A 13,872-nucleotide genomic window follows, 5' to 3' on the forward strand; every position below is an offset into this window, starting at 1 on the left:
TGATTGATTGATTGATTGATTGATTGATTTCAAAGAAGGGAGAGAAAGAAACATCAATGATGAGAGAGAATCATGGATCAGCTGCCTCCTGCACACCCCACACTGGGGATCAAGGCCACAACCCTGGCATGTGCCCTAACTGGGAATTGAACTGTGACCTCCTGGTTCATAGGTTGACACTCAGCCCCTGAGCCACGCCGGCTCAGCCAAAGGTTAATAACTTTAAACACTGTCTTTGTGTCAAAAGAAACAGGCACATTATGGAGCAGAATGCAAAACACACATCATCAAGATTCCTAGTCACCAGCAGGAGGGGACAGAAGGCTCCAGCAGTGCCCAGGCAGGCAGAGTCCAGGCCCTGTGCCTGCTGACCAGGCCCCAGGGGCTGAGCGCAATCCACCCCAGTTTCTGTATAAGCTCTCAGGAACCTACAGACCACAGAGGCTTTGGGGGTGTCCGTCCTGCTTGGTCTAGTAACCTGACTGGAACCTGGCTCACCTGGGACTTGCATCTGCAGCCTGAGCACCACCCCCATTTCTACCCTCCACCCCCACCTGCCTTGCCTTTCCTCTCCTTCCTTCATCCGTCTTGCTCACTGTTCCTCCTCCCATTACTGCCAACAGTCACATTAAAACCCTCTGACAGCCGAAACCGGTTTGGCTCAATGGATAGAGCGTCGGTCTGCAGACTGAAAGGTCCCAGGTTCGATTCCGGTCGAGGGCATGTACCTTGCTTGCGGGCACATCCCCGGTAAGGGGTGTGCAGGAGGCAGCTGGTCGATGTTTCTCTCTCATCGATGTTTCTAGCTCTCTGTCCCTCTCCCTTCCTCTCTGTGGAAAATCAATAAAATATATTTAAAAAAAAAAAAAAAAAAAAAAAAAAAAAAAAACCCTCTGACCTTTATGTGGCATGCTTTGCTCTTTCCAGAGCACTTTCTCTTACATGAATGCTTCTTAAGCTGGGGTACACCCACCCTTGGCGGCTCCCGGCCACGGGCCAGGGAGCCTGCAGAGCCACGTGACGAGCATGGCCCTACTTGCCGGCATGAAAATCACCCAACGGTAAACAACTTAAAACACTGTTTGGGGGTTAAAAGAAACAACGTGCGTATATTATGGAGCAGAATGCAAACTGCACATAAATTTTTAAGCGACAGTGAGACTTCAAATAAATTGGGAGCTTGTGGCCGGCTGCTTGAAGCTACACGCTCCAACCCCCAGGGTGCCCGTCGTCGGGTTCTGCTTTGGTAGAAAAGTTTGAGGAGCCCTGACTGACTTTATTGCATGAAATCCTCAGAGCGACCCTTTAAAAAGCAAAGCCGTTTCAGAGATGGAGGAACGGGGACTCAGAGATGCTGAGTCACCCGCCCCAAGTCACCCGGCGAGCAGGCGTCAGGGTCTAAGTGCTGGTCAGGTCTTCTGACTCCAAGCCCAGTGCTCATTCCACACTAAGATGCTGCCAGGTGCCTTGAACCACTGAGGACAAAAGGCCCTGGAGACGGGCAGTGGGGGCCAGGGCTGGGGAGGATGTTCTGTGATTCTAGAAAGTCCTCACCTACAACCGCTGGCTTCAAAGCTTAGAGGCAAGGAAGTGCTTCGACCTGGGCAGACCAGACCAGGGGGCCGCAATTCCGATGGCACCCAGATGAGCCTCTGTCAACTCTGGATCCCCAGCCTCCGAGGCTGAGGGCAGGAGCTGGGGTTGTGCCCCCAGTTCTTTCTGGTAAGACTCAAAAGACAAGGGGCAGACGCATGGGGACATGGTGGTGGCCCCTTCCTCGGTGCCCAGTGCTGTCAAGGCAGGTGCTCCGGCTCCCAGGCCACAGGGCCCAGCCGGACTCTGGAGTCAGCTACTAAATGGTCATTTGGGGGCAGGATTCAAGTCCAGGTGGACTGACTCCCACCCCACACCCTTTCCCTATGCCACACTGCCTGAGGCTATGAAGGGAGTCCCATCCTGGGGTCAGCAGGCTTGAGCTCCAGCCCAGCTTCTCCAAAAGGAGCTGGATGACTTGGGCCAATGCCTGCCCCACGCTGGTCCTAGTGCCGTGGGGTCACTCCAGTACCCGGGGCTTCTAGAGCCAAAGCGTCCTGGGTTCAAATCCCAGCTTTTCCATCGTCTAGTTGCGTGGCCTTAGGCATGTTATTTCCCAGGCCCAGGCCTCAGTTTCCCCATCTGTAAATGGGGATACGATTTGTGCCCTGCTCACAGGATTGCTGTGAGGAGTAAATGAATTATTCAGGCCAGGCACTTAGGAGAGAGCCCACTCCAGAGCAGCGCTCACTGAAGGTGAGATGATATTGTGTGAAAGTGAGGGTCACGTGGGGACTCCGAAGACCCCCCAGCCTTGCAGTGATACGTCTGATTGGCGGGTGGAAAGGAAGCATACAGTCCACCCCTTTTTCTGTGTCCTGCTATGTCAGAACGAAACAGCGGCCCTGTGCTTTGGTCACAATGGCCAAGTGAGAGCCATCTGCCACTTCCTCACCTTTCCAGGACCCAAGGCGTGGGTGGGCAATGCTTTTGTGAAATCAGCAGGCCCCCTCCCAGGTCTGCCTTTCCCATCATGCCCCAGATGCTCAGCCTCTGAGTCCCCATGGCTGGTATTTATTCAGTAACTATTCATTGAGCACCTACTCTGGGCCAGGCCTTGCCAGGGCATGGGGGATGCTACAGTGAGTAAAATCAGACACGGTCCCTGTATGCCTAGAAGAGAGGGGAGAATGTGTCATTTGTAAACACTGCTTGGCCACTCTAAGCTTCTAAGCATGGTGGTTTTCCTGGCTCGGGGAACTGTTGGTGTGGTTAAAACCCATGGGATCCCGGAGGCCTGTGAGGAAGATGAGGATCAGAGCATGGCAGAAGGGGCCACCCTGTTCTCAGTGGGTTGGGAAGTGTCGGGGAAGGTTCTAGGGGTGTTTTCCTGCAAGGACACTCAGGTTGAAGGGAGACAGCTGGGAGTGGCAGGCTGGGTGCAGAGTGCTGACCGGGGCACAGTGCCAGGACAACTACCAGGTCCCTTCTCCGAGGTGCGCCCTATGTGGGAACAACTTGAGACCAGACGAAGTCCCAAATCACACATCTACAGAAAAGAAAAAAAACAATCCATCAACAACGAGAAAATCATCTTTAAGCTGGATTGCTCAGCTTTCCAAATTGTTCAACAATGGCCCGAATTTAAATTTTCCAAGATAAACTCAGTGGTTTTGTTTTCTGCTGTTAATAGAGAGAGAACTGTTCTGTGTTCAAGATTAGAATTTAACAGGACCAGATATTTGAATGTTACTGTAATTTCATGTGTTCATGGAAGGATGACAACTGCATGCAATTCCAATCAATAAAAACACCTTAGAACCTTAAAATAATATTTATAGTCCTAACTGGTTTGGCTCAGTGGATAGAGCATCGGCCTGTGGACTGAAAGGTCCCAGGTTCGATTCCGGTCAAGGGCATGTACCTTGGTGGCGGGCACATCCCCAGTAGGGGGTGTGCAGGAGGCAGCTGATCGATGTTTCTCTCTCATCAATGTTTCTAACTCTCTATCCCTCTCCCTTCCTCTCTGTAAAAAATCAATAAAATATAAAAAATAATAATATTTATAATATTGTAATATTAGAAACAATGTGTATTAAGAAGTAAAGAAGCAAACTCTAAAATTAGCTGAGTGGAGAACATTTCTGGTAGAGGAAACAGCACGTGCAAAGGCCCTGAGAATGGAACCAGCTAAGGACTTGGCTTTTTTTCTCGATGTGAAAAGGTAGCTTGCCCTTGAGAGTAGACAAAATAGTAGATGTGGATCATGCCTGTTAAATTCAAATTCAAATGTTCTAATCCAGGAATCCAGAGGGTTCACCCCCCTTGTCCAAGGGGACTCACTGTTCTAAAGTCCTTTCTAATTGTATTGAGACCAAAAACAACAATAGACTACATAGTATCCCAATGCATGTCAAAAGCTCCGTGTTCATTAATAGAAAGAAAGAAAAAACGTGAATGAACACAGCCTCCTCCTCACACTGAAGAGTTAGCCGTGTTTAATGCACAGATCACAGAGGCAGGTACGCATACATGCTTAGTAGCAAATGGAAAAATCAAAGCAAAATAAGTTAAAAAGAGATACAGCAAAGCGGAGATGGTTCCACCTAAATCAGCCTTTTCTAAATGCTTCGAGACACCCTCGAGGAGCCTCTGAAATGCCAGGCTCAGCTTCTTTCTGGTGCTCCATCGAGGGCATCCACAGGCTCTCAATGCCTCCTGGGAGCCAGGTGATCACTATTCAGAGATGGCTGAGATGGCATGAAGCATGTGCCCCAGGCTGGGCACAGTGCTAGATGCCTTACCTGTATCACTTCCTTTAACTCCCAAAGCATCCTGGGAGGTGGGGTTATTTTCCCCACTTTACAGATAAAAACACCAAGTCTTAGGGAAGTTAAGAAACTTGCCAAAGCCCTAGCTGAGTTGCTCAGATGGTTAAAGTATCGTCCCGATATGCCAAGATTGCACATATAAGAAACAACCAATGAATACATTAATGGGTAGGGCAACAAATCACTGTTTCTCTCTCTCTCTCTCTCTCTCTCTCTCTCTCTCTCTCTCTCTCTCTCAATAAATAAAATTTTTTAAAAGAAAGGAACTTTCTAAAGGTATGAAGTTTCCATTAATCTGAATCATGGCCAATTCAGAAAATTTGTAAGGCCTCAGTTAAGAGTGAAAAGATTTGCTCTGAGATGGGAGATTGGAAATGATGAGGCCAAGCTTGGAGGAGAGACAGAGGGTAGAGAAGCAGCGTTTGTTGAGGCACATGTCTCATTCAATCCTCGTGATTACTCTGCACTACAAGGACTGTTAGTCCTATATTCAAGATAAGAAACTGAAGCTCGGAGGGGCTGATGGACCTGCCCAAGGTCGATGGCTAGTAGCAGAGCCCCGATTCCCAGCCAGGTGTGTCTGGCTCCACAGCCCACAGCTGCTACCACACCTGGTCATGGCTCCTGGCAGGGTGGGACCAGCCTGTCCTGGGAATCACAGAGCCTGGATGTAGCCCCAGCTTTTCCAGTGACTTCATGTGTGACCCTGGGCCCATCCCTTCCCTCTCTGGGTCTCAGTTTTCTCATCCATAAAATGAGGAGGTGGGTGGGATCATCTCCAAGGCCCTCTTGACAGTAAGCCTATGACCCTTTGAGAATCCAAACGCAAAACAGAGCAAGACTGGTCTTTTGCTGACTCCTCCCCACTGCCTTAGGCAGCACAAGAGAGAGGACAGCACAATCCCTGCTGTCATGTCTGTGTCCTGTTCTCACCCTCACCTGCCACCTCCCAGCTTTCGTGCCTCCCAGCCTGGACAATCAGAGATCTGCCCTCACCTTTGCCTCCTCCCTCACCTTTCCCAGCCCCCATGTCTGCTCTGTGCCAAACCCAGTGCCCTCTGTCTCCTTAACCCTCCCTCACAGGCCCCATCGTCTGCACCCCCAAGACATGTGCCTCAGTTGGAACCCTCTCCATCTCTCCCGCAGGCCATGAAGAACATCGGGCCTGGTCCTCGGGCCCCAGTTTTTCCCCTGAGAGTGGCCAGAGAGATCTTTGTTGAATCAGCTCTTTTGCACGCTCCAAACGCTTCCATCGCTCCCAAAGGCCTACAGGATAAATCCCCTAACATGACATTTGACCTTCAAAACCCTTCAAGAGTCAGAGAAAGACGCGTATCACATGATCTCACTCATATATGGAATATAATGAACAAAATAAACTGAACAAAATAGATCCAGAGACATAGAAGCATGGAACAGTCTGTCTAATCTCAGAGGGAAGGCAGGGGTGGGTGGGTGAGTGGGTGGGAAGAGATCAACCGAAGAACTTGTATGCAGATATGCATAACCCAGGGACACGGACACTAGGGTGGCGGAGGCCTGGGGTGGGGGTTGGGGACAGGCTATAAGGGGTCAATGGGAAAAAAAGTGGGACATAAGTAATACTTTCAACAATAAAGATTTTTTTCTTTAATAAAATAACTTTCAAGGCCTGGTCCTAATCAGTTCTAATCAATTAATTCCCATCCACCACTCTCCTCCTTCTCACTCCCACCTACATGTCAGGCATGCGTTCTGCTTTCCACCTAACTGCCAATATCCTAGTCTCCCAGCCTGGAGACCCCAGCCCGCCTCTCCTCCCTACTCCCTACCCTGATCTGGCTCAAATGCCTTCCTCACAAACAGCCCAGAGAGGTCGCAGTCCTTCCCTTCTCTCTGCTCCCATGAATCTTTTCATGGCACTTTGTACAGACCATGATTTATTCGATTCCATATCTCCAGTGCCTGGCACCGAGCCTGACATATGAATGGATGTAGATGCCTATTTGATGGATGAGTGGAAGTTTGATATCTCATTCTCTCGTGGGCCAGGGATTTGTTTTCGTCTAGAATGTCAAGTTACCCAAGAAAGCTCTGTCCATCAGCCAGAGCACTGCTGCCTGCATAAGCAATGCCTCCCAGTGTCCCCTTTGCCCATGTCCCGGCATCCTGCCAGCATGGTGCCCAAAATGGGCTCTCTCTCTCTCTCATCGTTCCTTCCCCTGGTCTGTGAGGACATTGAGCCTCTCCTCTCTTTTGTCAACCTTGAACCCCTCGTGTCTTCAGTTCAGGGGCAAATCTGAGACGAACAAGTGAAAGATGCATGGTAGGAAGAGGTTAGGTGCTTCCATAACCAGTTCCTTGAGACATGCACATCCGTGTTTCAGGAACGCACAACCAACAAGATCTGTGTAAGTAATGGTCCACCCAAAAGTGAAAGCCCACACAACACATGAAATGGCAAGGCAGATCGACAGATGGTGCCGGGAGGTGGCCATGGTCTATCATATAGTGAGACGCTCCGGGGGAACTCAGTTTGTATACTCTGACTCCATTCTAACAAACAGAAAAAGCGAGTGGCTACACATCAAATGTGATGGGGTCTATTTCTGAATTGGGGGGCGGGGGGATAAAGATGATGGGGATCATTTTTACATTTGTCTTCAAACATTTATACTAACATTTTTACAAAGAGCATGAATTTTTATGTTCAGAAAAAACAATAACGCTATTTCCATATTGATAGAAGAGGATAAGGAAGAGGGCAGAGAGAGGAGGAGAGAAGGGGGAGAAAAGCTAGATCAGAAACAGAAGAAGAAAAGACCCTCTGAGCTTCTCCCAACTCACGTGAGATGCCCAGGAAAGACACCTGGTCATGATTCCCTCAATCACCCCGAACCCTAATCCCCCCTCCAGCCACTTCCCCAGCAACCAGGTTCCTTATGGTGTCTAATGCTCGGCTCCATCTCTAGATTACAACCCCATCCTGCCTTTGACCCGGGGATTGGAGAGCTCAACCCCTTTTGTACATCTTACTCTGAACAAAATACCAGAGCAGGAACCCAAGCCCTACCCCAGTGCCCATGAAAAGAGACTCATGCAGAGACGCTGCACCAATGGCCAGCTTGGCGCCGTCTGAAGACACATTCCTTTAAGGCAGATGATGGGAACCCACATGGAGAGTTTGAGTTGGCTGAAGCCTGGATGTGAATCCGCAGGGCGCTGGGCTTCCATACGGAGGCTGCAGGTCCTGGCCCCTCTGCTCAGTGTCAGTGTTGTACTGACCTGGTCATTAACTTCCCTGTGCCCCTGTTTCATCACCTGTAAAGTGGGGATAATAATAACACAGATGTCACCGAACTAGTGAGAAGACTGAACCAGATTATATATGCAAAGCACTTGGCACAGTGCCTGGCACACAGTAGGCATTCAATAGATTGTACCTTTATTACTGTTGGCAAATCGTTGTAATCCTGCAGCGAGTAGGTCATAGACATGCCGCGCCACTGGCGGCTCCGCTAACAACAGGAGCCCAGTGTGTCCTCATCGGTTACCATTAGGAGACGCAACGCCTGAGGGATTCTGACAGAGGGAAAATCGATTGGGGTTCATGCACGAGAAAAAGAACTACATTTGTCAGGGGGAGGATTGTTGCACAAGAGAAATATGAAGGGCTCTTTCAGCTCATCCTCTTTCCTCCTTGAGACCATCTAGCCTTATTAAAAATACAATGAGGAGCCTCCATCATGGCTAGTTGGGAAGCAAAAGACGCCAAGGCAAAATAGAAGAAGGAAGGAAGCCATCTGTCTGTTGGGGCCGAGGCCCCAGGACGTCTCGCAGGAGCTGCCTGGAGAGAAGCCCGTGCCTGTGGGAAGCAGCAGGAGCGCTCCCAACAGGAGTCAGCTGCAGGGAACCCACGTGGGTCCTGGACACCTGGGAGGCTTTTGTGGTCCTGGGCCATCTTTTGGTACCAGGACCTGCGCTCTTCCTTCCTGAGCCCCATATGCCCCAGTCTATGGCTCTCAACTCACAGCCACACGGATGTTTTCAGCCACATTAGCCAGTCCCATCCCAATGGGTTCAAGCAGAACCTCCCCCCACCCCTTTTTTTTTCATTCAGTCCACAAATCTGTGTGGATGCTGCTGTGTGCTGGGAGAGACGTAGGGATGAAACTGAGACAGACCCTCATGTCCTCTAGTCAATGAGATGTGGCAAATGCACAAATAAACCCAAGTCGTGTCAATCCATCATGTCACTCTTCTGCTGGAAAGTCTTCAGGGGCTCCCTGTGGCCTGCATGACAGTGTCCAAAGGCCTGAGCTTAGCAGCTGAATCCTCTCCCCATCAGCCATAACTGACCCGCTCCTTCTCAACTCCAGCCCATTCCTCCTCATCCCCTCATCACTCTGCCTCCTCTATTCCAGCCTTGCTGAACGCCAACTTGGCCATGCCTCTGGGTCTTTGCCCAGGCTCTACTCCTCTCCATTTGACAAACTTCTACACCTCCTTCAATATCTTGTTCAAATGCTCACTCCTCCACCTGTCTTCTCAAGCAACCCCAGGAATTATGGTCCCTTTTATGTTTGTGTTTCCAGAATACTGGATGCAAATGTTTATTTCAGCACTTATCATCTATTTTTTTACGTTCATCTTCCCCACTAAGCTGTGTGCTCTTTAAGGGCAAGGTCCATGTCTTATTATGTCTTAACTAGAGGCCCGATGCATGAAATTTGTGCAAGGGGCTCGGCCCCCTGCTGCTGCCGCGGCCACCTCTGCCTCAGCCCCCACCACCGCGGCTTCATCCAGAAGGTCATCTGGAAGGACGTCCAGAAGGACATCAGTCTAATTAGCATATTATGCTTTTATTATTATAGATAATATAACAGCACCTGGCACACATTAGGGGTTCAGTAAATATTTATCTAATGAAATACAGATACACAATAAATATAAGAAAAAATGCTCAACTTCTTTAGTAAGGGAAATGCAAACTGTAACAAAAACATAATGAGATGCCATTTTCACCTACTGGAGTAGCAAAAATTGTAAAAGATTGATAATAATCAGTTTTGATGAAGATGTGAGAACATGAGCTGATGGAAAGGGCATTGCTACAATATTTTAGAAATATAGCTCCATCTGCTAACAATTAAAATGTGTACACCTGTTTGCTCTTTAATAATGTTATTATACATTTATCCTATAGAAATAAAAGTGCCAGCATGTAAGATGTGTTAGTTATCTATTGCCATGTAACAAATTGCCCCAAAGCCCAGCAGGTTGGAACAACACCCAGTTTCTGTGGGTCAGGAACCCAGGTACTGCTTAGCTGGGTCCTCAGGCTCAGGGTCTCCTGTGGGGCTGTAATCAAGGTGTCTGCTGGGGTTGCAGTCATCCGAAGGTTTGACTGTGGAAGGATTGTGTCCAAGCTCACTTATGTGGTTGTTGGAAGGATTAAGTTCCTCCAGGGCTTTTGGACAGAGGTCCTCAACTCCTCAGTGGTGATTGGCCAGGGGCTGCCACAACCTTCAAGGCAGGGTTCAGGGTCTGGAGGAGGGGCTGACGCACAAATGAAAATGCTATACAAGAAATATGAATTTAGAAGGCATTGGGGGCCAGGTGGAGACCTCTTTCTTAAAAAGGCACACCGACTTCTCAGTACTGTTTGTTTTTTATTCACTTGAATACACATTCACCCTTTAGCAATGCATACAGGCATATCAAAGGTAAAATTTGATAAACAGTAAAAGGATTATCAGGTAAGGGAATTGCCTTGAACCACCACTATCTCAACACGAACAATCGGTGCTTAGCGTCAGCCCTGCTAACACCCAAGGTCCATCAGTCTTGCACGTTCCTTGGTGCACTGACAGTATTGGCAAGTGGTGGCTTCCCACAAGGGGCCACCCTCAGTTCCTCACCAGGTGACCCTCTCTGTCAGAGCAAACACATGAGAAGAGTTATAGAGAATACCAAGAAGGCAAAAGTTACGATCTTTTGTGACTTATTCATGGAAGTGACATCCTATCAATTGTGTCGTATTCTATTCATTAGAAACAAGTAACTAGGTCCAGCTCCCACGCAAGGGGAGGAATACACCAGGGCAAGACTACACAAAGTGGGGTCATTGGGAGCCATGTCAGAAGCTGTCTCCCACAGTGTGTGTGTGTGTGTGTGTGTGTGTGTGTGTGTGTGTGTGTGTGCGCGCGCGCGCATCAACCATGAAGAAAGCTATAAAAAGAACACTCCAAACCCTTAAAAGGGTTTACTGGGAAAGGGGCAGGATTGCAGAGGGAGGAAAAGTAGAAGAAGCAAATTCTTGATTTTTTTAAATAAATCCCTTTTTTGTTTGACTTTTTAAAATAAGTAGGTATTTGCTTGGTAACTTAAAAATTAAATAAATATTAAAATGAGACAATCAATGCCAAAAGTGCCACGGGAATTAAAAGAGAAAATCCATCCTAGCTTGGAGAGGGACGGGGAGGATCAAGGAACTCTTCATGGAGGAGATAGTGTTTGGAATGAGTCTTGAAATTTGAGTTGGGTCAGGCTGTACAAAACCAGCAGAATGACAGGAAGGGAAGAGGACAACAGAAGGCAACTTAACTGTCCCAGGGCCAGTTCAAACTACTTCTAAACTCTAGAGTCACGAGCACCAGTCCCATTCTAAGAGGTGCATGGGTAAGGGGCCCTTAGGAGCCTGAAGCCTGGCCAATCAAGTCTCCGCAGGACACAGCCAGGGGAGGAGAAATACCAGCATTGCCTTTCTCTCTCCATTTGTCCCAGAGATGGAGTCCACGCTCTGGTTGTTCTGTAGAGCAAACCCATTTATACCTCCCCAGCCATTAACTTCATTAAACTCACCCAGCCTTCCTCCAGGGAGCACTGGCTCCATCAGAACCACCAGACTAGGGCCGGCCTTAGCTCCATGGTTCCTTCGACAAAAGGGAAATTGGAAGCACGGGGCTGGACCTGGGGCAAGGGTTTTGGTTAGAATGTAAATGTAAACCACAAGAAAATCTGCCCCAGATCACCTGCTGGGCCCTGGGGAAGAGAAGAGATTGAGACCCAGCTCCCTGCCCTGGTGGAGCCCGGGGCCAGGGGCGGGGGGGGGCCTATATCAGATTATTCCCAGCAAGGTAATGTGACACATAAGGAACATGGGCAATCAAGGAGGGTTTCACAAAGAGGAGGAGACACATGGACTGGGTTTTGAAGAGTGAGTAGGAGTTCGATGAGAAGTAAGGGAGGACAGGCACTTCCAGCAGAGGAAATAGCACTGGCAAAGACAGGGCATCTGGATTAGCAGTTCAGTGTAGCTGGAACTTGAAGGAGGATGGGGACGAAGGGGCAGGATTGGCAAGAAGTGAAAGAGGAAAGGTAGGCTAGGGCCAGCAGGTGAGGGACTTTATAAGGCAAAGCATAGCAAGGTTTCTTGACTGTAACCTTGGAGCTTATGGCTCATTAAAGATGATTTTAAGAAGTGCAACCTCTGGAGTGAGATATGGAGGTGGGTGGAGAACGGATTACAACAGGAGGAAGAGACTTTTATATCCTTCAGGATTTTCTATAGCAAGTCTGTATTACAATACATTGCTTAGTATTTTAAACTTTCTCTCTTGGCTAGGATCACAAATAATTGGCAATAGCTGCCATTTATTAAGGACTTATTCTAGGGTTTTAGCACATTATCTTGCTTAATCCTAATGCCAACCCTCAGAGAAGGTACTATTGTCTGCATTTCCCAGATGAGAAACTGAAGGCCTAGGAGAGGAAGTAGCACTGAAGGTCACATGAATGAGTGAGCCAGAGGTCACACAACAGGCGGATGAGCTGGGATTTGAATGTGAGTCTGGTGACACCAAGTCCATACTCCCAACACTCCACTCCACAGCCTCCTGATAGCACACACATAACAAGAAGGCAAGGTCATCATGTTCACAGATGCCCTGAGGCCAGGAGACAGAGCAAATACTTGGGACAATAGAGCTGGCTTCAAACCATCTGGATGGGCTGGGACCCTGGGCTGGGGGCCAGTGTGCCAGGATGTTATGTATCAGGCACAGATGTGAAGTCCTGGACTTGGGAGCAAAGTCCTGCCCAAGGACAGGTGGGAAATGTGTGTCTGACCCTGCTGATCCCAGAGGCTGTCCCTGTCCACCCGGACCCTGGGCCAGCAGAGTCAGGCTAAGAAGCCCTCATCCCATTCAAAGCAGAAAGCAGTTGGTTGACTTCAGCCTATAGTCTCAGGGGACTCTTGGGCTCTCTGTCTCTACTGTCCTTATCACCATCCCTGCTGGTGTCTTCGCTGATGTCTCAGATGAATCTAGAGCCCAGGCCTGAGCCACCCCAACCAAGAGACAAGCTGACACAAGGTGAGGCTCCTGGGGACATGAAAGAACCCACTGTGTTACTTCAGGGAATTGCCCTAGGTCGATGGTGCTTACGTTTTTGTTTTTTAAGCTGCAGGCCCCTCTCTTCCATGGAATCTTATCTAGAACCCAGTCTGTAAACTGGCTAAGGTAGGAGTGCCTCTGGTTGAAACTCCCCACCCCCAGGGGTCCCTGAGAGGTCAGGAGGGGTCAGCTGAACACAGTGTGAAATCCACTGATCCAGATCATTCCAAAGGCCCCAGCCCAGAAATGCTCTGACCTTCCAATTCCAAGTGAATAATCATAGAACAAACACATATTGAGCACTAACAATGCACCAGGCACTAATCTATGGATTTTACACAAGTCCTCTCATTTAATCCTCATCACAAACCTGTGAATTATGTTCTATTACATGGCAGAGACTGCCAGCTATCCACCAAACTCTACTCTCCCTTTCCTTCAATTCCTTAGAATTGAAGCCAGGGGCATTACTAAACTACATTTCCCAGCTTCCCTGCAGTGAGGTAAGGTCATGTGACCAAGTTCTGTCCAATAGCACGTGAGCAAGGGCCAGGAGGGCCACTTCCAGGCCAGGTTAAGGGAGGGAGTGAACTCCTCACTCTCTACTTCCTGCCCTCTGGCAGGGATCAAGCCCCTGAGTGACTGGAAGCCTGGTGTTGAAATGGTGGGTTTGATCGCTTCTCAGCCTTTTGGCTACGATCAAGTGTAGTATCTGTTCTTATCAGTTTACTATCTGATATGTCGAGGACAATATATTAAGTGGATTTTTGGAATTAGGAGATGGAATAAGGAGCTTGCTCCGTCCACTCCACTCCACGCATCCACCTGGTACTGCAGTACCTCCAGGAAGGGTGCACCAAAAAAGAAAAGAAAAGAAATGGTGTGTTCAGGTTCCTGAATTACCCAGAGTGGCAGTTTACTTGGAGCCCATCCCACCTGTACTATTACTGAGAGAAATTTCTATTCCATTTGAGCCATCGCAGTGTAGCCTTTCAAATCCCCATTTCTCGGAGAAGGAAAGTGAAAGAGATTAAATAACTTTGCAAGATCACCCAGCTGGTGGCAGAATCTGGAGCCACTCAGGCTGATTCTAAAGTCCCTGCCCTCAAACCATGACACCTCCCAGGCATTAT

General features: G+C 48.7%; 1 protein-coding gene and 1 non-coding gene across 2 annotated transcripts; both read left to right on the forward strand.

Annotated features, from left to right (window-relative positions):
* Positions 1–2,855: 2,855 nt before the first annotated feature.
* Positions 2,856–5,517, forward strand: LOC103294881 (acylphosphatase-1-like). Its single transcript, XM_054720716.1, has 2 exons — positions 2,856–3,169; positions 5,511–5,517. The coding sequence occupies exons 1-2, from the start codon at positions 2,856–2,858 to the stop codon at positions 5,515–5,517; spliced, it is 321 nt and encodes a 106-aa protein (XP_054576691.1).
* A 7,895-nt stretch (positions 5,518–13,412) lies between these two features.
* On the forward strand, positions 13,413–13,601 carry LOC114235078 (U2 spliceosomal RNA). Its single transcript, XR_003621256.2, has one exon. It is a non-coding gene; the product is annotated as a U2 spliceosomal RNA (small nuclear RNA).
* Positions 13,602–13,872: the final 271 nt, after the last annotated feature.

The sequence above is a fragment of the Eptesicus fuscus genome, chromosome 9, assembly GCF_027574615.1.
Source record: "Eptesicus fuscus isolate TK198812 chromosome 9, DD_ASM_mEF_20220401, whole genome shotgun sequence".
NCBI lineage: Eukaryota > Metazoa > Chordata > Mammalia > Chiroptera > Vespertilionidae > Eptesicus > Eptesicus fuscus.